Source organism: Cryptosporidium andersoni (genome assembly GCF_001865355.1).
Source record: "Cryptosporidium andersoni isolate 30847 chromosome Unknown contig_28, whole genome shotgun sequence".
NCBI classification, from domain to species: Eukaryota; Apicomplexa; class Conoidasida; order Eucoccidiorida; family Cryptosporidiidae; genus Cryptosporidium; species Cryptosporidium andersoni.
This window is the reverse complement of record NW_027122853.1, coordinates 22,490-47,989: the sequence shown is the minus strand read 5'-3', so window position 1 is coordinate 47,989 and position 25,500 is coordinate 22,490. Positions and strand designations below refer to the sequence as shown.

The 25,500-nt window shown below is 29.6% G+C and overlaps 14 protein-coding genes across 14 annotated transcripts; 8 read left to right on the top strand and 6 right to left on the bottom strand.

Annotated features, from left to right (window-relative positions):
* Positions 1 to 53: 53 nt before the first annotated feature.
* Positions 54 to 924, bottom strand: cand_011100 (cytidine deoxycytidylate deaminase family protein; the record flags this gene model as incomplete). The annotated part of the gene is made up of 4 exons (XM_067211349.1): positions 54 to 271; positions 435 to 621; positions 707 to 817; positions 910 to 924. 4 exons carry the CDS (start codon positions 922 to 924, stop codon positions 54 to 56), a joined length of 531 nt encoding a protein of 176 aa, XP_067068198.1.
* Positions 925 to 1,700: 776 nt separating this feature from the next.
* On the bottom strand, positions 1,701 to 2,444 carry cand_011110 (uncharacterized protein; the record flags this gene model as incomplete). Its single annotated transcript, XM_067211350.1, has 1 exon — positions 1,701 to 2,444. One exon carries the CDS (start codon positions 2,442 to 2,444, stop codon positions 1,701 to 1,703), a length of 744 nt encoding a protein of 247 aa, XP_067068199.1.
* A 1,410-nt stretch (positions 2,445 to 3,854) lies between these two features.
* cand_011120 (protein kinase domain-containing protein) lies at positions 3,855 to 5,528 on the top strand (the record flags this gene model as incomplete). Its single annotated transcript, XM_067211351.1, has 1 exon — positions 3,855 to 5,528. One exon carries the CDS (start codon positions 3,855 to 3,857, stop codon positions 5,526 to 5,528), a length of 1,674 nt encoding a protein of 557 aa, XP_067068200.1.
* Positions 5,529 to 5,980: 452 nt separating this feature from the next.
* On the top strand, positions 5,981 to 8,605 carry cand_011130 (DNA replication licencing factor MCM3; the record flags this gene model as incomplete). Its single annotated transcript, XM_067211352.1, has 1 exon — positions 5,981 to 8,605. The coding sequence occupies one exon, from the start codon at positions 5,981 to 5,983 to the stop codon at positions 8,603 to 8,605; it is 2,625 nt and encodes an 874-aa protein (XP_067068201.1).
* Positions 8,606 to 9,101: 496 nt separating this feature from the next.
* On the bottom strand, positions 9,102 to 11,051 carry cand_011140 (calcium binding EGF domain-containing protein; the record flags this gene model as incomplete). Its single annotated transcript, XM_067211353.1, has 1 exon — positions 9,102 to 11,051. One exon carries the CDS (start codon positions 11,049 to 11,051, stop codon positions 9,102 to 9,104), a length of 1,950 nt encoding a protein of 649 aa, XP_067068202.1.
* Positions 11,052 to 11,566: 515 nt separating this feature from the next.
* On the top strand, positions 11,567 to 11,956 carry cand_011150 (uncharacterized protein; the record flags this gene model as incomplete). Its single annotated transcript, XM_067211354.1, has 1 exon — positions 11,567 to 11,956. The coding sequence occupies one exon, from the start codon at positions 11,567 to 11,569 to the stop codon at positions 11,954 to 11,956; it is 390 nt and encodes a 129-aa protein (XP_067068203.1).
* Positions 11,957 to 12,195: 239 nt separating this feature from the next.
* On the top strand, positions 12,196 to 12,510 carry cand_011160 (uncharacterized protein; the record flags this gene model as incomplete). Its single annotated transcript, XM_067211355.1, has 1 exon — positions 12,196 to 12,510. One exon carries the CDS (start codon positions 12,196 to 12,198, stop codon positions 12,508 to 12,510), a length of 315 nt encoding a protein of 104 aa, XP_067068204.1.
* Positions 12,511 to 12,684: 174 nt separating this feature from the next.
* On the bottom strand, positions 12,685 to 13,611 carry cand_011170 (vacuolar protein sorting 26; the record flags this gene model as incomplete). The annotated part of the gene is made up of 1 exon (XM_067211356.1): positions 12,685 to 13,611. One exon carries the CDS (start codon positions 13,609 to 13,611, stop codon positions 12,685 to 12,687), a length of 927 nt encoding a protein of 308 aa, XP_067068205.1.
* Positions 13,612 to 14,644: 1,033 nt separating this feature from the next.
* Positions 14,645 to 15,886, top strand: cand_011180 (phosphatidate cytidylyltransferase family protein; the record flags this gene model as incomplete). Its single annotated transcript, XM_067211357.1, has 1 exon — positions 14,645 to 15,886. The coding sequence occupies one exon, from the start codon at positions 14,645 to 14,647 to the stop codon at positions 15,884 to 15,886; it is 1,242 nt and encodes a 413-aa protein (XP_067068206.1).
* A 131-nt stretch (positions 15,887 to 16,017) lies between these two features.
* cand_011190 (uncharacterized protein) lies at positions 16,018 to 17,683 on the top strand (the record flags this gene model as incomplete). Its single annotated transcript, XM_067211358.1, has 2 exons — positions 16,018 to 16,077; positions 16,160 to 17,683. The coding sequence occupies 2 exons, from the start codon at positions 16,018 to 16,020 to the stop codon at positions 17,681 to 17,683; spliced, it is 1,584 nt and encodes a 527-aa protein (XP_067068207.1).
* A 1-nt stretch (position 17,684) lies between these two features.
* Positions 17,685 to 18,200, bottom strand: cand_011200 (uncharacterized protein; the record flags this gene model as incomplete). Its single annotated transcript, XM_067211359.1, has 1 exon — positions 17,685 to 18,200. One exon carries the CDS (start codon positions 18,198 to 18,200, stop codon positions 17,685 to 17,687), a length of 516 nt encoding a protein of 171 aa, XP_067068208.1.
* A 940-nt stretch (positions 18,201 to 19,140) lies between these two features.
* cand_011210 (uncharacterized protein) lies at positions 19,141 to 20,376 on the top strand (the record flags this gene model as incomplete). The annotated part of the gene is made up of 1 exon (XM_067211360.1): positions 19,141 to 20,376. One exon carries the CDS (start codon positions 19,141 to 19,143, stop codon positions 20,374 to 20,376), a length of 1,236 nt encoding a protein of 411 aa, XP_067068209.1.
* Positions 20,377 to 20,642: 266 nt separating this feature from the next.
* cand_011220 (uncharacterized protein) lies at positions 20,643 to 22,445 on the top strand (the record flags this gene model as incomplete). The annotated part of the gene is made up of 1 exon (XM_067211361.1): positions 20,643 to 22,445. One exon carries the CDS (start codon positions 20,643 to 20,645, stop codon positions 22,443 to 22,445), a length of 1,803 nt encoding a protein of 600 aa, XP_067068210.1.
* An 84-nt stretch (positions 22,446 to 22,529) lies between these two features.
* cand_011230 (tRNA pseudouridine synthase D family protein) lies at positions 22,530 to 25,064 on the bottom strand (the record flags this gene model as incomplete). Its single annotated transcript, XM_067211362.1, has 1 exon — positions 22,530 to 25,064. The coding sequence occupies one exon, from the start codon at positions 25,062 to 25,064 to the stop codon at positions 22,530 to 22,532; it is 2,535 nt and encodes an 844-aa protein (XP_067068211.1).
* Positions 25,065 to 25,500: the final 436 nt, after the last annotated feature.

The window sequence follows — 25,500 nt, the reverse complement described above, 5'->3', positions numbered from 1 at the left end:
ATAAATATAATTAATGAACTGAATTTATTGAATCAATTTATACAATATTGATTTTAATTACTTCTTTTTAGTGGTCGTTTTCTTTTTTCATCTGGAGCTTTGGGATTACCTCTTTCATAAAAATCTTGCAATAATTTTATTGCTTCCTCAGCTAAAATATTGGATTTTATTTGGATCTCTGACTTAATATCAATAATGTCATGAAAGTCAATTACTGAACCACATCCACCAAATCTATCATTTTTGCATCCATAATAAATACCTTTAATACCTAAATGAGGCAAATTTAAATAGTATACATAAAATGAAATATGATTAGGGAAATATTAATATCAAAGATTTATATACTTGTGATAATTCACAAATTATGTATAGTTAATTAACCATATTTAAATTAAAGATATTGATAATATGAATATGTCAATTCAACTAACCTGCTTGATTAAGAATTCCAATACACATAATACAAGGTTCTACTGTTACAAACAAATCATAATATTGTCCGAATTCTGGTTTTAGTGGAAATTTGGTATTTATATCTTTACAATTTATTCCATCAAATTCTTGAATAAGTTTATCTGCAAGTCTCTCCAATGCAACCACCTCACAATGACGAGTTGCCTGAATTATAACCATAACTATTAATAAATAAATAAATTCCTTTAAAAATAATATAAATTCTAGTCTATAAAAATTTATTACTTACATTACATGATATATTGGTCTCATTATGAGCTGCAGATTCAATCTCTTTTGTTTCTCTATTAACTAAAATACATCCTACAGGAATTTCATCTGTATCAAATGCCTTTGTGGCCTACAAAATTTTTATAATATTTTAAATAAGTTCACTTTTTTTTTTTTTTTTCTTTTGTTTTAAAGAAAATCTTTAGTTCAAATTAGATTAACATTAACATTACCCATTTTAATGCTTCCTTCATAAAAAATAAAACTTCCCTCTCTGAATAAGTCATACTGAGTAAAGAGATGAATATAATACAGATCATTCAGCAAATTTCCTACTCAAATAAGGCTAATCATATGGATACGGCGCTCCTACTAACTTTTACTTGGTTTCATTTTGCAAAGGATCTAGTTTATAAGAAAAAAGGGAATTCTTGAAATAGACATAATATGGATAAGTAATTATATTGTAAATTTACTTAGAAGTTGCAATAACATTTTGCAACTTGTTATATATATATTATAAGTTTATTATTTAATATTAGCACTTTTTTATTGAACTTTTTAAAATACAACTAAACTGAAATTCCTTATTTTTAGTTTCTCCTTCCTTCCTCTTCTTTTTCTAAACCTAATTAGAAAAATCAAATATTGTGTCGTTACTTTTGTCAAATATATTGATATATCTAATATCAAGTCGTGTATATAGGAATTACCTGAGGTAAAATTATAAAGTATTTAAATCATCTAAAGATATTAGAAAACTTTAAGTAAAATTTACCTTCTTATTATCCACTTTATTGATATTAATATTCAACCTAATAACCTAATTAGGCTAAAATAAACAAATCTTCTTAATATTAATATTGAAATCTTAGTATCAATCTTAACAAATTTATAATATTAGAAGTAATAAAGTAACTAAAAAATCTCAATTAGAACCAGATTAAATAATAAAAAATAATATAACTCAAATCCACTAATATCAGATTCGCTTAGTATCTAGTATTATTTATTTAATTATTAGATTCAGATATTGTATTTGTCAAATTTGTTCTATTTAGTAACCTCATTCTCCAATCAATAGAAATTCTTCTTTTACTACTGTTATCTCTATCTATTGTTGGATCATTGCTACTCAAAGATTTTGTTGTTGATTCACATACAACTTTATCCTTATCTGTAATATATCTACCACTATTACACAAATCATTTTGCTTATATTTGTCTTTACTAGGTGTCAACAATAAATCTTCAACATCTGTTACTTTAGTATCTTTAATTGTATTTTCATGTAGATTTTGCATTTCAATTCCCAAATTTTCCTCAAGAAATGAAAGTATATGTTTTTTATTTTTTGAATTTCGCCCTTTAATCTTTTCTTTATAATTTATTGATACTTCTCCTTTTATCCCACTATTATCTATCTTTTTAAATAAACCTTCATAATATCTTAATTTCTTCATCTCTCTTTTACTCATTGTAGGATCAAAATAGGCTAAATCCCAACGAGGACCATCCCATATCAAGTTTTTCTTATATTTCTTGGTAGTTTTAACTTCTAATTTCTCACTTATAATTGTAGTATTTTTATTGGATACTTCTTCATTGTGCACCAGTTCTATATTTATATCTGGATCACTATCATTGTATACTACTTCACTAATTTCTGTTCCACTTTTCTTATCTATATTATTAGATATACAATCTTCTAAATAGTCAGATCTTATATTTAATATACTTTCATCTAATCCTTTCATAGATCCATAGTAATGATATTTAGTATTCCATTAAGGTAAACTATAACAGAACTTGTAAAAAAACAAGTAAAATTATAGACCATTATTGGCGGAATCTTACCATCTATAGTACCTAATGTAAATTTTTTGTCGGTGTTATTTTTATAAGATTCCAAAATTTCCTCATTTTTGTTTTATTATCAATATCAATTAATTGTTTCTTAAAATTCTCTTTCTTTTTTTTTTTTTTTAAATATATATCATTCTTAAATATTTATATACTTGAATAGGATCTCAGATTCTACATTACAGTTGTAAATATTAAATAAATTGATATTTCTTCTAAAGTTATCACTTTACAACTTATAATGAATACTTTTGTATTTTTATTTCTCTTTTCTTTATTTCAAAATCTTTGTAATTTTTATTCATATTAATAAATATTTATTATTGCCAATATTGTATATAATTTTAATCATAGATTGTTATTTCAATACCTTAAGAATAAAATAATTGTAATTTATACTTTTCAAAATATCTAGATGCTATTTAGTAAATAGATTACAATTTATATATATATATATATATATATATACTATTTCGTCAGTATAATAGTATTTATATTAGATAATTAGTGTTTTATTCTTACTAATTTAAATATTTTTTTTATTTTAGATAATTATTCAATATATTATAAGGGAATAACCTAGAAAATCTAGTATTACTGAATTTTTTTAAAGGAGATATTATTACAAAACTATAATAGTTTAAAACCATAACATCTGAACACTATCTAAATAATGAAATATCCTTGTATAATAGACAGAATTTACATATTAGTTATATCTTTAGTATCAGAAATTATTTTTTTATAATTTAAATAATGAAATATTCAGTTCTAAAATATTAGGGAAACTATTAGCTTTTAAATAGTTTTGTAAAATATTTATATTAGATAAAAATATAAAAACAAAATATTTTTTTAAACTTATTTTGACAATATATTATATAATTATATATTAAGGATGATATAGTTTACTAGAATTTCATATATTAATGCATGATTGCAGTATCATAGCATATTTGCAATATAAATTATTTATAGTAAGTTTGATCTAATAAAATAAATGGCTTATTTATAGTATTATAAGTAGCTAAAGAAAAAAAAATTAGTATAATGTTTATATAAATATTAACTAACTGTATTTTGTTTATTTTTATATAGAGCTCACAAAGTCTTGATTAACAGAAATCCGCAATTTGCAATTCTTTTACAAGTATAATTTTTTCAATCTAGGTCAGACGTTAGCGGTTTTAAAGCATGAAGATCTTTGCGCTCTAGATCTAGTAGCAACCCCTGTATACAACTTCTTTAATTATACAAAAACTTATGAATGCAAGTTATATGGGATTTATAGATACATGGTAAGGATGTGTGATATTGGTAACAATGATTTGCTAACAACTCTATTTAGTGACATTTTACAGCGGAATGATGCAACTATTTGTACAGAGTCATCATTAAGAAATGACAAACTAATACATGAATATGTTAATACTTCTAAAAATATAGAGCATAGCTTATGTAAATGTAGTAATAGAAATAATAGCTCAATATGTCAGTGTCAAAGTAAAAAACAAATAAATGGTGAAATGTACAATAGAACACGTAAACGAAGTCATCGTTATAGTGGAGCATGTATAGAACCAAATATGAATTTGAAACAGTTAAATATGACTAGTGAATTTGAAATTGGAGAAACTAATTCAAAGTATCTTGATTCAAATATTGATATTCTAAATAATGTGGGTAACAACCCTTATTCATTGTTTGATGGCTGTTTTATTGACCTAACAAGAATAAATTGTTGTATAGAACATTTTTATAATATTGGATCACTTCTCAATGGTAATAAGAGATCTGTTGATAAAGAAGGTAAAATATTACAGAATCAAAGTGGAAGACAAGATAATTTGAGTAGTAATCGTCCTCAACTATATTGGGCTTATCATAAAGCAACAGGATTTCCTGTTGTTATTAAAATAGTAAAAAAATCTAGAATATTGTCATCATTCCCAGGAAGTTATCAATTATGGAGAAATTTATGCATGAAATTATTATCATTACCATTTCATCCCAATGTAATGAGAATATTTCAGGTTCTAGAAGATGAAACAAACTTTTATTTGATTATGGAAGGTTTAGAAGGTGGTGAACTTTTCCAATTTCTTGTTACAGAGCAAGCTATTCCAGAAGAAACATGTAAATATATTATTCGGCAAATTTTGGAAAGTGTAAATCATCTTCACTGTCTTCAAATGTTACATAGAGATGTAAAACCAGAGAATTTAATGTTTAGATATAAGAGAAATTCTGATAATAATTTACTTTCTCCATGTACAGTTTCATCCAAATCAACAGTTTCAAGTTCTGTAAGTACAGATGATTACAAAATTTCTAATAAGGAAGATCCTATTGCTCATCTTTCTTTAAAAAAATCTAGAGAATATTTTGAAGTAGTACTTGTAGATTTTGATACATGCCAATTACTAAATGATAGTTCTTATATGCAAATGGTTAAGCTAAAAAAAAGACTTGTTGGGACATTTGGTTACTTAGCTCCAGAAGTATTAAATGGTGGGGAGTATTCAACTGCATCTGATCTATGGAGTATTGGAATTATTTTGTATATATTAATGACCGGTATTCCACCACTACGTATAGATTTAATGTGTGACTATAATAAAGCTCTTGAAGTTTTAAAAAATGCAAGAGATCAGGGAGGTTTCCAATTTAATGTATCTCCTTTACCTGAATTCCCACTAGCTCAAGATCTATGTATTAGGCTTTTGCAATGGGATCCTAATAGAAGAATCAGATCCTGTCAACAAGCTCTAAAACATCCTTGGCTCCTAGATTCATTTAAATACAATCCTATAGGACCTATATATCAAAGAATACAGTCAAATTGTATAAATATAACACAGAACCTTGCTATCAAAGATGAGAAAAAAGAGGCTGAGTTAAAGTCATCACCATATCAGCAGATCTGTCTTCCTATATCAGCACGTATATCTACCCATAACTGTCATTATCCAATGTAATCTTTGAAGACCATTTCTTTTTGTTCACAAGTTTTCATAGTCACAAAAGGATATTAGAATATTACTAATCAGAACAAAGTTTTTGATTTCTTTTTTTAGCCTCCATATATTTCAGTAGAATTACTAAGCTTTATTTTAAATTGCAATATTAGATTTATTTTATTATTTTGATTTAGTATATTCAGTAATATAACTAATCAAATAGGCTAGTTATATTAGTCCCATCATGAGCTAAATACCGCTATTAATGATAGTATTGTGCATATTACACACATTTAAGCGCTTAAGTAGGTATTCCCCACACCCCATGCTTAACCTAAAGTTACCAAAAGTGAATTTCAAGTTTACATACAAAGGTAGGGACTTAATTGAACAAAAAAGTTGTGAATTTAATTTGAGAGAAGGTTTTAAATATTAACTTAGATAACTTTTAGACTGCTAACTTGCTGTACATGCAGAACGGATTATCTGATCAAGAATTATCGGAGCAGTTAGTTCAGGTTTATAAGAATTTCCTTCTAAATGATGATGAATATTCTTCAAGAATTAGACAAATAGCTTTGGAAAATACTGAAAGTAGTCGTTTATTAGTGGATCTAAAGGATTTGAGAAGAATAAATGAGGACTTACCAAGAAAAGTTATATCTGAACCATATACATATGTCTCTCCTTTTGAAGATGCAATCAGAGAGTTAATAGATTTGGATAGAGGGTTAAACAAAGAGGGGAAATCAATGAATAAAGTTTCACTATCTGTACGTGTTGGGTTTACAGGTTGGTTTGGGCGTCATCATCTCACTCCTCGAGGTTTAACTGCAAATAACGTAAACCACATGGTTTGTATTGAAGGTATAATATCACAATGCTCTGTTGTAAGACCAAAATTAGTGAAATCTGTACATATTTCACAGAGTAGTATGATTGGTAAATTAGATAGTAATGGGAATCCTGTACAGACTTATGTAGAGATTCGAGAACATCGTGATTTATCTTGTTTATTCAAGGATAGATATGTACAAAGTGGTATTCCAAAGGAAGATAGCTATGGCAATAAAATGGAAGTAGAGATTGGTCTATGTAAATACAAAGATAACCAGAAATTAACATTACAGGAATTACCAGAAATGATTCCAACTGGTCAATTACCAAGAAGTGTAGAAGTTATTGTAGAGGATGATTTAGTTGAAGTAGTAAAACCAGGAGATAGGGTACGTATTGTGGGTGTATATAAACCATTAGGAAGAAAAGATGGAAATGCAATGACAGGGATATTTAAAGTTGTTATTATTGCAAATAGTATACAATTACTGAATATGAATGTTGTAAACCCAGATGTATCTCCTCAGGAGATAAAGGCAATGAAGGAGATATCTGCTAGGTCAGATACATTTGAAATTTTGTCGAACTCATTTGCTCCTTCACTTTGTGGTCACGAGTATATAAAGAAAGGTCTTCTTTTGGGAATTCTGGGAGGAGCTGAGCATAATTTAGAAAATGGAACTCATATCCGAGGTGATATTCATACTCTATTAATTGGAGAACCATCTTGTGGAAAGTCTCAGCTTTTGCGCTTTATAATGTCTATTGCCCCATTGGCAATAAGTACTACTGGTAGAGGATGTTCTGGTGTCGGCTTAACTGCAGCTGTTACTTATGATCCAGATACTAAGGAGCGTAGGCTGGAGGCTGGAGCTACTGTTCTAGCAGATCGTGGGATTGTATGTATTGATGAATTTGATAAGATGAGTTTTGCAGATAGAGTAGCAATTCATGAAGTTATGGAACAGCAGAGAGTTACAATAGCAAAAGCAGGTATACAAGCATCACTAAATGCTCGTTGTTCTATTTTCGCAGCTGCAAATCCTGTTTATGGTCATTTTGATGATCGTATGGAACTAAGTCGTCAGATTGCTTTTCCAGATTCTCTATTATCACGATTTGATCTTATTTTTATTGTTCGTGATGTTAAAACATCTCAACAAGATCGAAGAATAGCATCACAAGTCTTGGCTCAGATTCGTTATAAGAATTGCGACTCCAGTCATTTTTCTGGGCCTAATAGGGGTATGAGTACTGTTATAATTCAACCTGATCTTCAAGATGATGATAATATTGATGATGAGATTAATAAAATTTGGCAGACCTCAGTTTTCCAGATGTTTGAATCAAATATTGATAATATTAATGTGAATATTGCAAACACATCCACAAAGCATCAAGGTAGAAGTATAGATAATACTATTACACAGAGAATTTTGACAACTAGCTTTTTAAGGAAGTATATTCACTATTGTAAGTATGTTAGAAGCACTCCAAAATTATCAGATGAAGCTATTGAGCTAGTCGCAAAATTCTTTTCTGATTTAAGGTCAAGATGTCTAAATCAAAGCAACGGTAGTACTACATGTACAACTAGAACTTTAGAAGGAATAATACGTTTGGCTACAGCTCATAGTAAGCTTAAAATGCAGGATTTTGTATTGAAGGAGGATGTACAAGTAGCTTGTGAGCTCTTGAATTATGCACTATTTGGTGAATGTCCTGATACGAAGTGTCTCGAACAGAATGAAGAGGCTGAAGAAGATGGTGATGATGAAGATACTTTTGACAGGGACAATCGTAGAAATGAAAAGAAATCTAGGCGAAAAAGTGATGTTACATTTTTAGCTGATGATGATGGAAGTGTTCCTGCAGCACCCCCATCTTCTTCTGCTACAACTCCTGGGAGAATAGCCTTGGACCCAATTGAATCTGCAGCACGTGGTAGAGAAACTGCATTAGCAGTAGCTGATTTACTACGCAAGGACATTGATATAGATATAAGATCAAGTAACATATCTGGTGAGAGGAAACAACTTCTGATTTCGTATATTGCTGAGCAATTTGCAGATACTGGCTTGGAAGCAATGCTATTGGGGGACTTACTTGAACAGATTAATAATAAAATTAAGAATTCTAGTCATTCTAATCAGATAGAGCTATCTACAACAGAAGAGTTAAAGGAAGTCATTTATCTTCTGGAAAGTGAAAATAAACTTATGACTGTTGATGATACTATCTATTCAGTTGTTAGTTAATAACAACCACAAACTTAAAAAAATAATTATCCGGTAGGTTAACGCTTCGAAATTGATTTGAATAAAGATTTGGTGAATCTAAAATTTAAACTAATAAAGATTATAGAAAGAAATATTGAGCAATTTGAGGATATAGTCAGTGAGATATTTGCAATTATATTGACATTAATTTTCTTCTAACAATGGGATCATTATGCATAGTTACTTCAATGGATAATGTGAAGAACTATGAATTCTGTATTTAAATAAGATAGAAATAGCTTTTTATTTAGAAGTTATTCACTACAATTAAGCAATATTCCGATGACTCTTGATGAATGTTAGCTTTACTCTTATAATAATAAACCTTTTAATAAAAAATCCTATAATATTTTTAAGTAGTATTTAAATTATCTTGTATTTTGCAGATTACTATGCTAGTGTGAATATACTGATTAAGGAGCTGTGATCTATTTAACCAAACTCACTGTGGTTAGCCTAATTCTCAAAAGTAATGTCATATACCATCTATCTGATGTCCTCCCATAGAAGCTGCAAAGGGAGATGCTGGTGGTAAATTCACAGTACCATAGGAGTTCGTTTGACCTGAATAAAATATATTACTATTTTGAATAGGTGGAGGTCTTGGGGGTGGTGGGATACCACCTGCAATAAAACCAGGGTTTGTGTTGAGTAAATCAAGAGGCGAGTTAGATATCGGTATGTTTGAAAGAGCAGATGTATTTCTAGCAACACTATTTACCACATTAGGAACACTAGTTATAGCTTCATACCATTGTGTTAATTGATCTGCCATATATTGACTATTACTTTGTATCCCCTGTGTTATATCTGAAGGATTAATTTGAGTAGGTAACCTAGAACCAAATTGTCTCTGTATAACTTCCATGGTCCTTTTGTTTTTTTGTTCTCTCCAAATATCCTGAGCGTAACGGAATCCTGCTGGACACTTTGCTTCGATAGAGTGATTTGCCTTCACAGCCTGAGCAAAATTGGAAAGCCCTGAACGTCTTAGTAAAGATGAAGATGAATTAGTAGATTGAGCAGATGCTGCAGAATAAGATTGTTGATTAGAATGTAAATATTTAAATTTAGTTGGAGTTTTTCTTGAATTTCTGCAAAATTTAGGACCTGATATCATCCCAGGAGCATTTCTATTATCAACTTTAGCAGCCTTTAATAAACAAGTACGACTCAGCATATCATACGTGAAATAATCACATCCAGCATCTATTTGGCATTGCAATTGACAATCAAATGGAGTCATTAAAGAGTGAACTACTTGTAAAGTATAGCCTGGATATTCTATATCTGAATCATAACAAGATTGGATACTCATACTTGTAGGAAAATCTGGCAAACCCTGATTTTCTGATGATCTCTTTTTTCTACTATTACCTTTCCTATTTCTAGCTTGGCTATCACCAATATCATCTCTAACTTTATCAGAAACATCATAGTCACTATATTTGTCATGCTCATCATTGATTACCTTATCAGAAAATTCGAACTCTCCATTATTTTTATTATTATAATTTGGAGACTTTACAGTAGGATCTGTGGCTATTCCATTATCTTCTCTAAATTGTCTGTCCTGGTTACCTACTGATTGTATTGGAGCTAAACACAAATACTTATCAGGGGGAGCTAAGTCTTTACAACACATATTCAAATCACCACATATCATTGGGTCTTCCTCACATTCATTCACGTTAATGCATATTTTACTATTGTATGGTGATGTTACATAACCTGCTGATCTAAAACAATCACAGATATAGCTTCCTGGAATATTTAAGCAACTAGAAATACTCAAATCACATGGATTATTTTCAAAACACTCATCTATATCTATACATGTTTTACCATCATCATGTAACCTATATCCATCTTTGCAACTACATTCACCCTGACCCTCAGCTCCACTTATACATAACTGTGAGCAATCATTTAATTTACCATTATAATCCTTACATTTATTAATTGCCCTACATCTTCCCAACTCAAAAATCAAATTTCGATCTAAGCATTCACAGCGGAATGAGCCTTCTGTATTTATACATATAGTTGAGCTTGGACAAGCACTTAGTTCCACGCACTCATCTATATCTACACATTCATTCTGTCTTTGCTCATGAGTTCTATATCCTTGTTTACATTCACACTCATACCCACCAAGTTTATTTATACAGTGTTGTGACATCTCATCACAACTATCAATACCTAATATGCACTCATCTACATCCCTACATCCAGTACCATTTAATAATCCGTCTCCCTCAAAACCGTTTGGGCAACGACATTTTGGAGCTCCTACAAATAATGTTTCTATATAACACTCAGCATTCGGAACACAAGGATTATTTCCAATTGTGCATGCATTCAAGCCTTGGGATGATGCACTTTCAAGCAGCAAGCCAATACACCCTAACAATACTACAAACATGGCCCAGCTTATATGTTTAATGCCCTTTTCTTTTTATAAAATATAGAAATATATTTAAAATTAAAGATTCATTCTTAAAATTCTATAGAAAGTTAGTTTATTTGTGTTTAATTTCCTCAGTTATGCCCGAATCAGAGATTTATAACTAGATAGCTATGTCCTAATAATAAACTTGACATCAGTACACACTTAACTAACTAGGACCACTTGTAAATATTAACTTAAACTTTTTATTCTAATACTCCTGTTAATCACTTATGTTTGGTACTTTTAAAGTTGGGAATATCAATATCATTATTCTCCACGGTTTTACAAGTTAATAGGCTCCAAAAATATCGGCGCTGAGATGTCTTAAAATAACGCTATTAGATGATAAAATTGTCAGAAACTAGGGCTTAAGCTAGGCTACAACAAAACTGTAATAAGCATATATAACTCAATTCATTATATGTAAATAAGCAAATTTTCATCATAGCTAAATAAATATAAATTATTATTTTGACTATTTCAAACTTATGGACAAGACAAATGAGTCTGTAGGATACCGTTGTAAAAAATGTGGGTCCTTATTATTTAAGCAAGAGCACATACTGTATCATGGAGTACCTAGGAATTCAGAAGATAGGCCTCTAGAGATATTGACAGATTCTGACCAATCATTTATAGATAAATGTACTGTATTTATAAGCACAATGGACTGGATGAAGGAATTAAAAAATCAAACAGGTAAATTAAATTGCCCTAATATAAAGTGTAGAGCTAAACTAGGCTCATATAGCTGGTTTGGAATGCAATGTACTTGTGGTTATTGGCAAGCTCCAGCCTTTCAAGTATACAGATCCCGTGTTGATCTGTTATCCCTAACTGGAAGCCATGGAAACTTTGCAATTGAACTGAAATATTAATAACCTAATGATGAATATATAGGCAATAGATAGTTATTAAAGGAGAATTTTTATTTAATATATCTAGATAAGTAACTTTTAGTACGATCTATTGACTTCTATTAAGTGGAAAGTACCAATACGCTATAGACAGGTTTACTTCGGAATTACACCTATATATTGCGCTTGATTAGACAGTAGGTCCCGCAATTATAAGATCTATACTTTATTTTTATACTTATATTGACTTTGATAATACAATGAGTGCTTCCAATAATAGAGTTGAGGGGATTGTAGATGATGAGATTGAAGTAAAAGTACTTCAGTCATCAATGAGTGGAAAAGATTTAATTGGTAATTATAGTGAAAAATCTGAAGATTATAATTCAGAAATAAAATCTCCAAGTGAGATGGATATTCACCAAATGAAAAGTAAGACTTTACAACCACCAACTCCACGACTAGAAAGATGGGATAGTAGATTACCAGAGGAATCTACAGTAAAGTCTGATCCACAACTTTTGAAGGAGCTTTCTGAGTCCGCTTATTTTGATGATGAAAAGAACAAACTTTGATTAACTTCTCCTAAAGCTAGATATAAAATTATTTATATAGCTATAGGTTACTCATATACAGATTATGTTACTGTATTGAAAGTTATTTTAGGTAATAGCTAATGTGTAGACAATTGAAGGGGAGGATGCCTGAAAACTTAATCCCTTACAAAAAGAACATAAATTATATTAAAATTAACCAAGTTTCTTACGCCACAGTGTCACTTCTTGTCTTTTAAAGTATCTCCTATCTTCTTCATCAACAATGACCAGATTTAGGAAATATCTCACGGACAGTTTATTTTGTATGTTTTTGTAAGTTGGAGTTAGGTCAAATCCACTCAAATACATCCTCAATGGTATGAATTCTTGTTTCACAGGTGCACCATCCATTATTTCAAATTTCGATAATACTTCAGTTTCTGTTATAGCAGAAGTTCCAGAACCGCATGTTTCTAGGCGAATAACATCTATTTCCATATATTTAATTTTAAGCCTTACTATCGAAAAGTAGACTTTACCTATAACAACATCTTTTAAGTGGTATGTTGATTTTTCATATTCCAATTCAATATGAAGACATCCTTCAACTCCAACTTCCATTTTAATTCCATCATCTCCACTTTTCGTAGTGAGAGAATTTGGGATATTTTTCGGATCACTAGATACATTCTGCACAACAAAATCTACTTCCTTAACAATATTACTAGCATAGGATCTTAATACTGTGAGGCGTACAAAATAGCGTAATTGTATATTTGTACCATGATATGTCTCATAAGGTTTGTCAACCATATTAAATTTCCATTTATATTGTTTTGTCTCATATAAACTTCCTGAAGGTTCTAAATCCTTTGTTATTGAAAAAAAATCATAAGAAGATGTACGGTCATATATAACATCAATTTGACCAATTACTTCAACTCGAATACCTTGGTGATCCAGTTTCCTTCCTGGTTTTACATTTACAGTTGCAGTTCCACTTATATCCTCACCATCACTGAAAATCAAGCCACGTTCACCTTTCTTATTCCTACTTAATGGAGCTGATTTCCTACCAACATCTTGGTTTATTGTTAACTCAAGGTTACATGCATTCAAGCTTGATAAGAATGCCAGCATTTATGTTCTCACAGTACCAGATATCCTATAATGAGTTATTTCAAATAATTTTCTAAGTGAATTCTTCTTAATTTGTGCTATTATCTCTTAAAGTTTCACTTTTTTATTAAGTAGGGAAGGTGAAATAAATCCCCTAAGTCCTAGCTTCTAAAATACCACGCCAATTTACCGCTAACAATTATAAAATATTTAGTCTTAAGTATTAACCTTACTAAAGTGGTACCCCTACTTAGACTTTTAAGAAAGTTCCTTATAAATATTTGTAAGCTAGTACGAATAAATTTTGGTTTAGAAAAGGAATCCACTTGATATATTTCGTTGTGTATAGGTATCAACCAAATATTATATCACAATCTTAAATTAGCTATTTATAAATAACAATAAGGGGCTCTTCTTATCTTTAGAAGAAATCTAATCATTCTGAAAATCTAAATACCATTGTGTTCACTAAGTAATTTAAAAGAGTTATAATTATTCAATAATAAGTTTTACCTTTATTTTCTTCAAATTTTCATCTTGTGGCGGTTATTAACAAGTTAACAAACTAGAGTACTTCAAAGAGTAGTATGATGTACACTCAAAGATTGTCAGTAATAGTAGTTTCAAGTAAAATTGAGATGGGAACTTAAATTAGAAATAAGGCTGCTTAAATATGTCAGTATACAGAATTATTGATACTATACTATATATTACTCTAACTCTGACACATATTATTAAATGTTTGTATAATGATAGTATTAATACTACCAAAATTCTAATCCTAGTCTTCATTTTGATTTTTCCGATATATTTGGTATATCAAGAACTAATATTACAATTTTTAATATTCAAGGATTTTCAATTAGTTGCAAATCTAACATTTCCACTCTTCCTATCAACCATATGTAGTGGAATAACATTTAGGTATGCTCAAATTATACAGAGTTACATTTTGATAGTGACAATACTAAGTACTTTGATATACTTAGATTATAAAAAAAAAAACGATGAAGTCTATTTTAACCAGTATTGGACATTATCATTTTTTTCAATTATGTGTTTTATTATTAGTTCAACTAAAATTCAATCATTTCAGTTACTTCTAATTTTACTATTTTCAGTGAAATACTATATTTTACTACTGAAATTTCTATCCTTAAAAAGTAGGGATAATGAAAAGCAATTTTGCAATTTCGGAGAATTAAACTTGGCTTCTCAATTTATTGGTTTTATATTAATGATATCTCTTATTATATTTAAAGAGTCTTTTAGTACACCAAATATTCCAATATGTTCCTTGTGCTTTGCTTGTACGAGTATTTTTAGCACTTTAATATTACCATTTTATCTGTATTTCTATCTTCAGATAACAAGTGATAATGGTAGACAAGATAACGGAACAGTATTAAATATATTATATATATTTCGGTTATTCACCTTTATTATTGGATTAGTCATTACGGTTATTGTTTTTTTACCTTATATATCTACTAATATACTTTTATACATCGTTAATAACATACTATATTCTGCAATAACTAGACTTCTTATTTTATACTGGTTAACTATTTTGGTTTTACTTTTGGTCTCATTAAATTTAATTACTAGTATATATTCAGGAAAAGATGAGATAATGAGAATTATTATTAGAAAATTCTTTCACTTCGTGACTATTACAATACTCCTACCTCCTTTATTACTTTGCAACAATTTCCAAGAAAATTATAATATTCGCTCAACTTTGAGTTTTATCTTTACTAGCACCTTTACAGTTATAAATATTTTTGTATATATTGAAATAATTCGGAAATCCAATATGTGTAACCGTTTTACTAATCTGACTAACTTTTTACTCTTACCATTTATTGATGAGAAAGATAGTATGGATGGATTTATATTAACCCATACATATTTGCTATTTGGATTATATTTTCCAATAATGAATGAATATTTGCACTTTTTAACAACGCATAAATTTGATCTTGTTGCTACTTGTATTGGGTTAGCAACTACTGGTATTGGGGATGCCTTTTCTGCTATGCTTGGAGTTCTTTATGGCAATAAAAAGTTACCTGGAAATGAAAAAAAAACATATATTGGTTTGTTATCATTTTTTGTTTCTTGTTTATTATTTTTACTCTTTATTTACAATATCTCATATCTACATCTTAGTACTCCTATTAAACTTATGTTACTGGCTTGGAATTGCTCTTTGCTTGAAGCCTATACAAAACATATTGACAATGCTATAGTTCCAATATATGCGTTAGCTTTATATCTCAATTTAAATTTATAGTAATCTTGAGTTTATTTAGTTCTAGATACTAATAGTTTAAGGCTATTGTGTGTGTTGTGTGTGTTGTGTGTTGTGTGCAGCATAGGTTACCCTCCTTAGTAATTGAAAAACTAGCCCACAAAAGAAGTTCAATGAAGAGAAGAAAGAGTAAGGAGTCATTTCATCAAATACTCCATGATTGTGTACAGAATGTAAGCTTATATTACATATAATTAATTTCTTAGTAGCTTAAAATGAAAAATATATTTTACATTCCTTATTTGTTCCATATAGGTATTAAATAATCTGCTGCAAAGAATCGAGGATGGTAGTGTTCCACTACTGCAATTATTACATGAGAAACTTAGGAAACAGTTATATATATCTCAAGGTGATATATTACCTGAACTTGTTGAAAAATACAAGCTGTTATTAACACAAGATATAACAAATGATGAAATAGAAACTGAATTAAATGAAATATTTGATGGAAGTTCCAGCCGTTCATGCCTAGTACTAGGGCGTCCATGTGTAGGAAAGACTTATGCTTTATCTTCATATTTAGCAAAAAAAAAACTCAAAGTCTCGGATTCTTTATTAATAGTGATACGTGTAAATTGTATTCATTACGATGATAATTCCCTATTATATACAATACTTCAAAGATTGAATGAATATTTTCCAACTCAGAAGAAAATGTTCTCTGGTAATCAAAAAAACTTTTTACTTAAAGAAAAGTTAGTTGATATTTCTAAATGTGGTTATACAGTTGTATTTATTCTTGAAAATAGCGAATCTATGATATTTGGAAATTCAAATATAGAAGACTTAAGTGTAAACTTTGTTGGTCAATCTATGAGGCAGATGGCCTTATATACACTAGTTGATACTATGCATTCCTCTGATGTAAACTTGATTTTAATATTAACCAGCTCAATGTTAGATATACCTGATTATTTTGAAAAAAGAGTCAAGAGCAGATTATCCCAAAGAAGAATTTTAGTTGAATCATTTCATAATTATAATGAGAGATACAAATTAGACTCAACATTAAAAAGTATTGAGCAACTTCTCTTTCTAGATTACTCTAATAAACACGAAAATAAAAATATATTAAGCTTAAAGAATATTTATAATGAATCAATAAGGCAATTATTTGCAGCATTTTACTCTAATACTTCTTTGGAATATGACAATATCTTAAAAAAGTGGAAATTCAGTCTAGACTGTGATTTGGATCCGTCTTCAATTATTGTACGCTTTGCTAGTGCATTTCTTTCAATAACTCCAGGAGATTCAGTTATATCTCAGGTACAAAATATTTGCAATACTTTTTACCTACAAGAGGCTATAGAATTACTTCAACCAGTATCACATTACTCCAATTCAAATAATACTTTTAACTTTATGAGCCAGGAAAGCGTTAAGATCAAATTAATGGAAGAACTATGTATTATTGAGCATATCTTATTAATAGGAATCGTTAAATTAATAAATAATGAAAGTTCAGCTAAGACATTCAACTCTTTAATGGATGAAGTAAACACAATGAAGACCTATTTATTATCTAGTGAATGTTCTGCAGTAGCGTTCAATTTCGATATTTCCGAGAATTCCTATAAAACTTCATTTCTAAAATTACTCAACTTAGGAATTTTGGAAGTTGATTTGAGCAGCAAGTTTCCAACTATTCCTGATATAGCTGGGAACTTTACTAGCATAAAATTTCCACTCCATAATATATATAGTAAATTATTGCAGAGACTCAATATTCCAACAGTATTACAATTTTGGATTCAAAATAAAATAATCAAATAAATTAACATTGATAAGTAATCATATTGTGACTTTTACTTGTATAACTTATAGGAATTGAAGCCAAGCATTCCCAATTAAGTTTGCTTCTTTTAGCTTTTGTTATAGAGCTTATTTTTTTCTTTCTACAATATTTCTTCACTACAATGTCTCTTAATTTCTTCCATTCTAGCTGACCCTTTTCTTTTAGAATTACATTAATAATTTGTAACCATTCGTTCGGTTCTTCTGCTTTATCCATTACTGCTTCTTTATTTGATCCTTTACTCTCTTCTGTTTTTTTTACCTCTGCATTCATAGTATCACATAGCTTTTGACTTTTTTCATTAGTAAATTGTCCCCAATATTTCTCCTTTTCAGTAATACATTGATTATGACTTTGGTAATCAAAACCTTCAAAAGTCTGACTACAATCTACACATGTAAATTCCCATGCATCTAGACAATTATTAATACAATGAGAGTTTACTTTGTTCTTCTTTATAACATCTTGACAATTTCCACATACAAATGAGACCATTTTTATATTATTAAAAAGTTTCCCTGTCAAATAATGACACCAATATTCTAATAAATTTCAAGCGGGCAAACGTTAAAACTGAACTTAGGCGCGAATTTTTTCTTCTGGTTTATATTCTTAGCCTCATTATAAAGTAACCTTAACAATATTATCATTGATAGTATTAAATAACTATAGTCATTTTCTGTGGTCATAGGTACATATGTACTTGTACTTACAATTCTAATTATTATGATAATGTCTAGTTCTCTCTAACTTTCTTAATACTTGTATACTATATTATTTTCCTTATTCTTATGTGATGTAAATTTGTCAATGTTTCGAAATCTTCACTAAAAAAATTACCGATTTTTCAGAGACAATTTACTTAAAATAATAAAATTAAAATAAGCAGAAATTAAGTGGAAAATCTACATTATAGTATACCTACATAAGCTAGTTTATAAATATGGTTATAAATAACTAGATAAAGTTGAAGTACTGGGAAAATAAGTAGGTTCTGATAAATGTAGATAAGCTTCTATAATTTATTATACTTCATAATTATGAAGATTTCGTTTGGCACTTTGTAGCTAGAAGCAGTTCAACAGTGATTACTAAAAGTAACTAAGTGTTGGGTAAAGTTTAAGTTTATTGTAACACAAATGTCTTTTAGTAGGGAGTAATTGCAAACAAAGTCCAAACTTATTGTAAAAGCAAATATATCTATCTTTTGTTGTATTTGAGGCTTAACATAAAGAAATCTAAATTAATGAATAATGAAATTTTAACTAAAAGTGGTTGTAGTGAAGTGTAAACATTTCAAATTTATTAGTATAAGATTTAAGTTTACTTATAGTTAATATAAACGAAATCTTATAAATTCCAAACTAAATATGATCTGCGCGAACATTCTAAAAGTAGGGGTTTTTTTTTCTAATCTAATCTAAACACTAAAATAATGAGGATACATTGGGAATGGCCAAATATTGAGGGTATATTATTTTGTAAATTTGATGAAGAGCTAGGTCCAATTGTATTATGTAAAGATCCAGCAGAAATATTTGGAGCAAATCAAGCATTATACTTTTCTTTAATAACAAGATATATGGTACCTGATGCTCACTTTTCTGGATCTGTTATTTCTTTCGTAATAGGAGATAAATGGAGAGTTGTAGGTATGCCTATTGTGATACAAGATAATAAATATCTACGTAATAGCTTTCAGTTCACAGTTTGCATAGTAATCAACAATATAAATTCCATACAACTTGAACTATTCAGTAGACATATTGCCAAAATATTAGGATATGCTTTTAAACAGTTAGAAGAGGATTCTGGCACTGTTTACTCTTACTGTACTGGAATAAATGATAGCGAGACTAGGAATATTAGTGGAAAACTGAAATTGCAAATAAATGCTAGAGATTTATCACATATCTTGCAGGAATGTCGGATTCAATTAAATAGATATCATAAGGTATGCATAGATATAAGTAAAGATGAAACTCTCTCATTTTATGTTAGAAACCCATCATATAAATGCAAAGTACAATTAATAGATGTTCCTGTTCCACTTTATAAACATTTAATAAATATTAATCTACCAGGAATTGATATATCACTCATGCAAATAATTCCATATATAAATGGTAGAAATACTAGTTATGAAATTGCAAAACTATCACTCCTACCATTTGATAATGTTATTTTATGTTTGGAATACTTAATTTATTATGGACTCATTGGGATTATAGACATGTTTTCTTTAGATAATATGTATAGATATATTGGATATGACAATAAGAAATATGATAATACTGAAAATTTGTATATTTCTCTTTCTAATGAATGCTCAAATCTTCTTAATAATCATAAGAGAAATGGCTGTGTACGTACTTTCCAACAAAAATTTTCGGAAAATCTAGAAAATATGGAAGTAAGAGATATTCGTCTATTCATTATTGAAGGTATATTAAAGCAGAAGATAAAGAGGATACATGAATATCCCATTATATTTAATAACAAGTCAAACTCAGAGAATCCCTCTCTAAATAAGTTTAAGAAATCTTGTTTGGGTTTACACTCATTAGATTATATTCAAGTGATGTTTGGATATAATTCAAAAGAAGAAGTTATACAAGAACTCACTAATTCTATTGATCATGATGAGGAATTATATTGGGCTTACTATTGAAATATAATTTCAAAAGTTTCTAAGATTATTCACTATATAAAATTAAATATGTATTTCAGAATAAAAGTTTCAGATATATTCTATATAAGAATATTCAAAAATAGGATGAAACAAATACTATTAACTAGGCGTTTTCATTGGTACTTTTCAATAGTACCAGATGTAAGCGCCTTTATTAAATCCATAATTGACAAGAGCTGTTGACATACAAAATAGATATACTTCCGCAAGATAAATGGATTTTATTGTTTATAATTACAAGGGATATGCAGAGTAGCTTTAGTAGAGATAATAAACAAGCGCAGGTATCAATTTTGACTGATAAAGACGTAGATGAGATAGTAGTAGAGGGTAGTATGGAAATGTTTGATGATAGAACCTACGATTCAGAAGAATCAGGAGGTCAAAACTCCAATGGTAGTGATAGAAGTAATGCGGACTTTTTAGATCGTGTAGTCGACCAATTTCATGGAAATAGAAGGTTGGGTGGAATTCACTCCTTGGGTAATGATGGAGAAGAGACTGGAGCATTGCTTTATGGAAGTAATGAACCACAAAATATTAAGATGCTATCTAATATCCATAAAAGACATCAAATAAATAGTAGTGATCATGTTAAGATTGGTGGAAGTAGAGAATTCTTAGAGGCTTTGCAAGCAAAGACAAGAAAGTATATTACATTTGAGATAGGGCGTGGATATAGACGTTGTCTACTACTACAAACAGGAGAACTACTAAGATTGGTACATTCATATAATAAAGAGTGCGTATTACAAGATACTGTTCCAGGAGCTCTAAAATTGCGTGATTTGAGACAAGTTGTAAGTATTGGTAGTTGTCAGAGACCTTCAATAGAAGTCCGTAAAAATTGTATACTAGTCAATGTCCCTCATTTCCGAGTCATAATATTGCATCAAAAAGTTCTTTTAATAGACTCTGGATACTTAAGATCGCCATTAGAGTATCCGAGTTCTGGTATAAACATCAACAATTCAAATAATTCAGGTATTTTTAACAGAAAGAGTAATGACTTTATGAAATCTCAACTACAAACAACTTCATCGAGATATCCATTATCTGGTCAAGATATAGATGGAACTATTACTGTAAATTCTACTGTTCTGTCTCCTACTACTGATGTGATTGGTTCACCTAATTCCCAACATCAAAGACAAATTGATATGTACAATGATACAAATTATGACAATTCAATTAATATACCATGTAATAATGGTTCAAATAATAGCTATTCAACTTTTTTCCCCAATGTTGGAATTGAATATACACCTATAGATGGCTTTGCTGACAAGACTATTACTTCATCTGGATATCAATATATTCCTCCAGGAATTGAAGATGGTTTCCCACTACTAAGAAAATTGGAACACTTAGCAAATATTCCGAGTTCAACACCATTTGAATGTCTTGTATTGGAAACTATTCTGGTTGAATCGTGTAACATAATTAATAGACAAGTACGCCCTATTAGGGATTCAGTGTTATATATATTGGATAGCTTTCAGAGTAGAAATCGTGAAACTAGGCGATTACTAAATGCAGTGTCAGAACTAAGGAGGAGGCTTAATGCTATAGAAGAATTAGCACAAGGGTTATTGAAGGCAATTACTGAAATGCTAGGGAATGAAGAAGATATGCAAAGATTAGAAATTTCTTATTACTGGACAAGACCCGAAGATTGGCAATATCCAAAAAATACACCATATCATGAGGAGGTAGAGAATGTGTTGGAATGCTACGCCCAGGAAGTTGAAATGATGCTGCAGCAGATAGCATCTATTGGTGAGTCATTAGAAGATGCCTTAAAAGTACTAACACTGGAAATGTCTTCACTAAGGAATTCAATTATGAAAGCAGACTTAGGTTTATCTATAATTGCAACTATAGTGGGTTTCTGCGGTTTTTTCGTCGACTGTTTTGGTATGAACCTGAGAAGTGGTTTGGAAGAGGTGGGACCTGCACTATTTTGGTTTATTACTTGGGGTTTAGTAGCTCTCTGTGCTGCTGGAGCAATTGTTGTGTTAACTACATTCAGGAAGATTGACTTATAGGACTTCCTAGCAAAGTACAAGTTATGACTTAAAATTGAGTAATTTTTAATAAAATTTGATCATCTAGAATCTATTTGATTGAGTTTATTTATTTTCAATTGGCATACAACCAAGAAGCTCACGCAATGCCATTGTTACATAAGATGACTTTGGAAGTATACATGTAAATATTGCTGCTGTAATATTTGATTCACCTACATCAGAAGTAATTACGTTAATGCCTGACTGACATATTGGATGAATTCTATTATATTCACTGCAACTTTGATATTCTCTATTATCTAGAAGTATATCAAGGTCACTTTTTAACAATTTTGATTCTACAAAAAAATCCGATTTTGGATCTTCATTATTAGGGATTTTTTCGATAGCAATAAAATCTGCATGTTTAGGTATAACAACTAAATTACGATAACTACCAGGTAATCCGATATTATCTTTTTCAATACTCATCCCTGTGTATTTCTGCCATACTTCAATGTAAAACTCAAATAGATTTGGAGGGTAAATTACTTCATCGCCTGGGAGCGAAAGTACAATATCTTCAATATTGTACTTCGACAAATCTATTTCATGTTCAATCGCTATTATTGAATGATTAGTATATTTAGAGTTTATAGAAATATCCATATTATCTTCAGATTGCACGGAGTCGTTGGACTTACTAATAACTAAATCTCCGACAACAGGTTTCTTACCAAATTTCCTAATTCTTTCGCTTGCTACTATATTAAATATCAATGACTGTAGTGAATGAATATATAACCAGTAAGATCCTTTAGGTATATGATCCAAACATCGTTTATATATATTTGGTGATATATCTAAATTATTATTAACTAGTGCCTTGTTGCCATTCTTTTCCCCCTGTTTTTTGATCTCTCTTTGCAAATTAAGAACTAAATTCCTTTCTATGTATAAATGTGAACTAGCAAGCTCCAAGTACTTGCGAAAATCTCCACGTTTTATGTACTCAATTATTTCTATTGACTCCACATTATCTCCGTTAGAAGCTTGTTTATTGTGGAAGTCATAGCCTAATATAAGCTGAAATGCACCTTCCCAATTTTTCTTAACTAGCTCAATACCAACTTTATATGTTGGAATTTTACTTGTTCCAAATCTTTGCAAGCCATAATAATTTATAAATCCTTGAGACTTTATACTATCTACCAACATTTTAATCGTGTTAAAAGTAAGTTTAGTACATTTACTTTCATCTAAATTGCCCTCTATTTCCACCTTTTCACTCAGATTATTAACTAAAAAAAGATTTCTAATAACTACATGAAATAAATTCCCATCCAAGTCACCAATCTTGATTGGTTTGCAACTTGGAATTATAGAACATATGCGTACATTTCTATCCCAAGCTTTTGAAAGTGTTGCATTTATTATTTGTTCTTTTGTAACTCTGTATGCAGAGGCTCTTTGTATTGTTATCCCTCGCCTATCTTTTAGTCCAGCAATTCCGAATGATTGATCGCTGCGTTGCAGACATTTACATAGCATATTAATGACATCCATTGTATCTCTGTTTTCTTTATATATATTGAAGTGGATATAATCAGGGACTGAATTGTCCCATCTCTCATCACTATTCTTCCTACTAAACATTTTTGCAATATAACTATCACGACGTCTTCTTTTATTTATATTTATCTCTAATGTATCTAAATTGTTATTATTGCTTATAATATCTGACTCTTGCAGAGTTTTATCTTTTAAATTCAAATCTCTTAGAGAATAGACATAATGATTTGAAGGTCTCAGTATAAAATAGTCATGATTTGCAGTTATACTGGAATTGTCCCCAATTTGTTCATCGTGCAATCTTGTGTAAAATTTCTCACTATTAATAAAAGGTCGCAATTCATGTGATATATCCATAGATAAATAGATATCAAATTCCCTAAGTAAGAAACTGATTTCTTCGTCTAGCTGGTTTATATTCGCTAGTTTTGTATCTTTTAAAATCTGAATAGTTGAAGTTTCAATTGTCTGAGATGTTAAAAAAGGAAATTCTTTTTTAATTAAATGGTGAAACTTTCTACGTCTCTCCTTAGCATTATCATATTGCTGAATTGTATTTCTTATATAATTTTTATCCTTGTTAGTGTCATTATGTAGCAATACATTGCTGATTTCTTTCTTAATGTGAGAGGTCTGTATATGATCACACTTCATCTGGACTATAACTTGACAAATACTAGCTAATTTTCCCTTAGAATCAAGTTTTAGAAGCTTCGGCGTAATATCATCATTTTTAATAAGCTCTTTAATTAGTCCAAGGAGATTTATAAATGTAATGATACATTTTATACTCCTTTTAGTTATGCCAATTTCTTCCATAATATTATATAAATCATCACTAAGCTCAAAACTTAGGCCATCTAGTATCCCTTCTCCCGACAAAATTTTATTTTGTTGCTTGAAATTCTCTAAAATTTTGTGTTTATCCCATATCTCTGTTAAGTGGCATATTTCATTATTCAATGTCATCTCATAAACATGAAAATCTTCAAAATAGCGCTTAATATTGCCTTTTATAGAAGTCTTTGTATCTCGTATATATTCATGAATTCCATAGTCATCTTTCCTATCTTCAATATGTGACATTTACTAAACAAGAAATTTTTAGTCTTATTGAAAGTATATAGAGAAGCATTCCATCTTTCAACAAAGTATGTAGAACGTGTTGCGCGTGATACTTGGCGTCATTTATACTTTGATTACTTAATCCATCCACTATACTATCCTCCTAAAAACTTTGTTTATAGGAACATATAGTTGTTTATATATTATTTATTCCAACTTCATACTTTCTTTAAAATTATTCCTAAATTTTGTATTAACATACTGCACATATATTAAAGAATACAATATAAAATCAGATGATAATACTTGCTACAAGCTAGAGATTAATTGTGAATTCAGGTGACTATTACATTTGAGAAGTTAAATAGAGTATCTGACCAGTAGTTTCCTTCTAATTACTGAGGATATAACGAAGATTCAGGGCTGGATACACAATAACAAGATAGATATAGGTAAA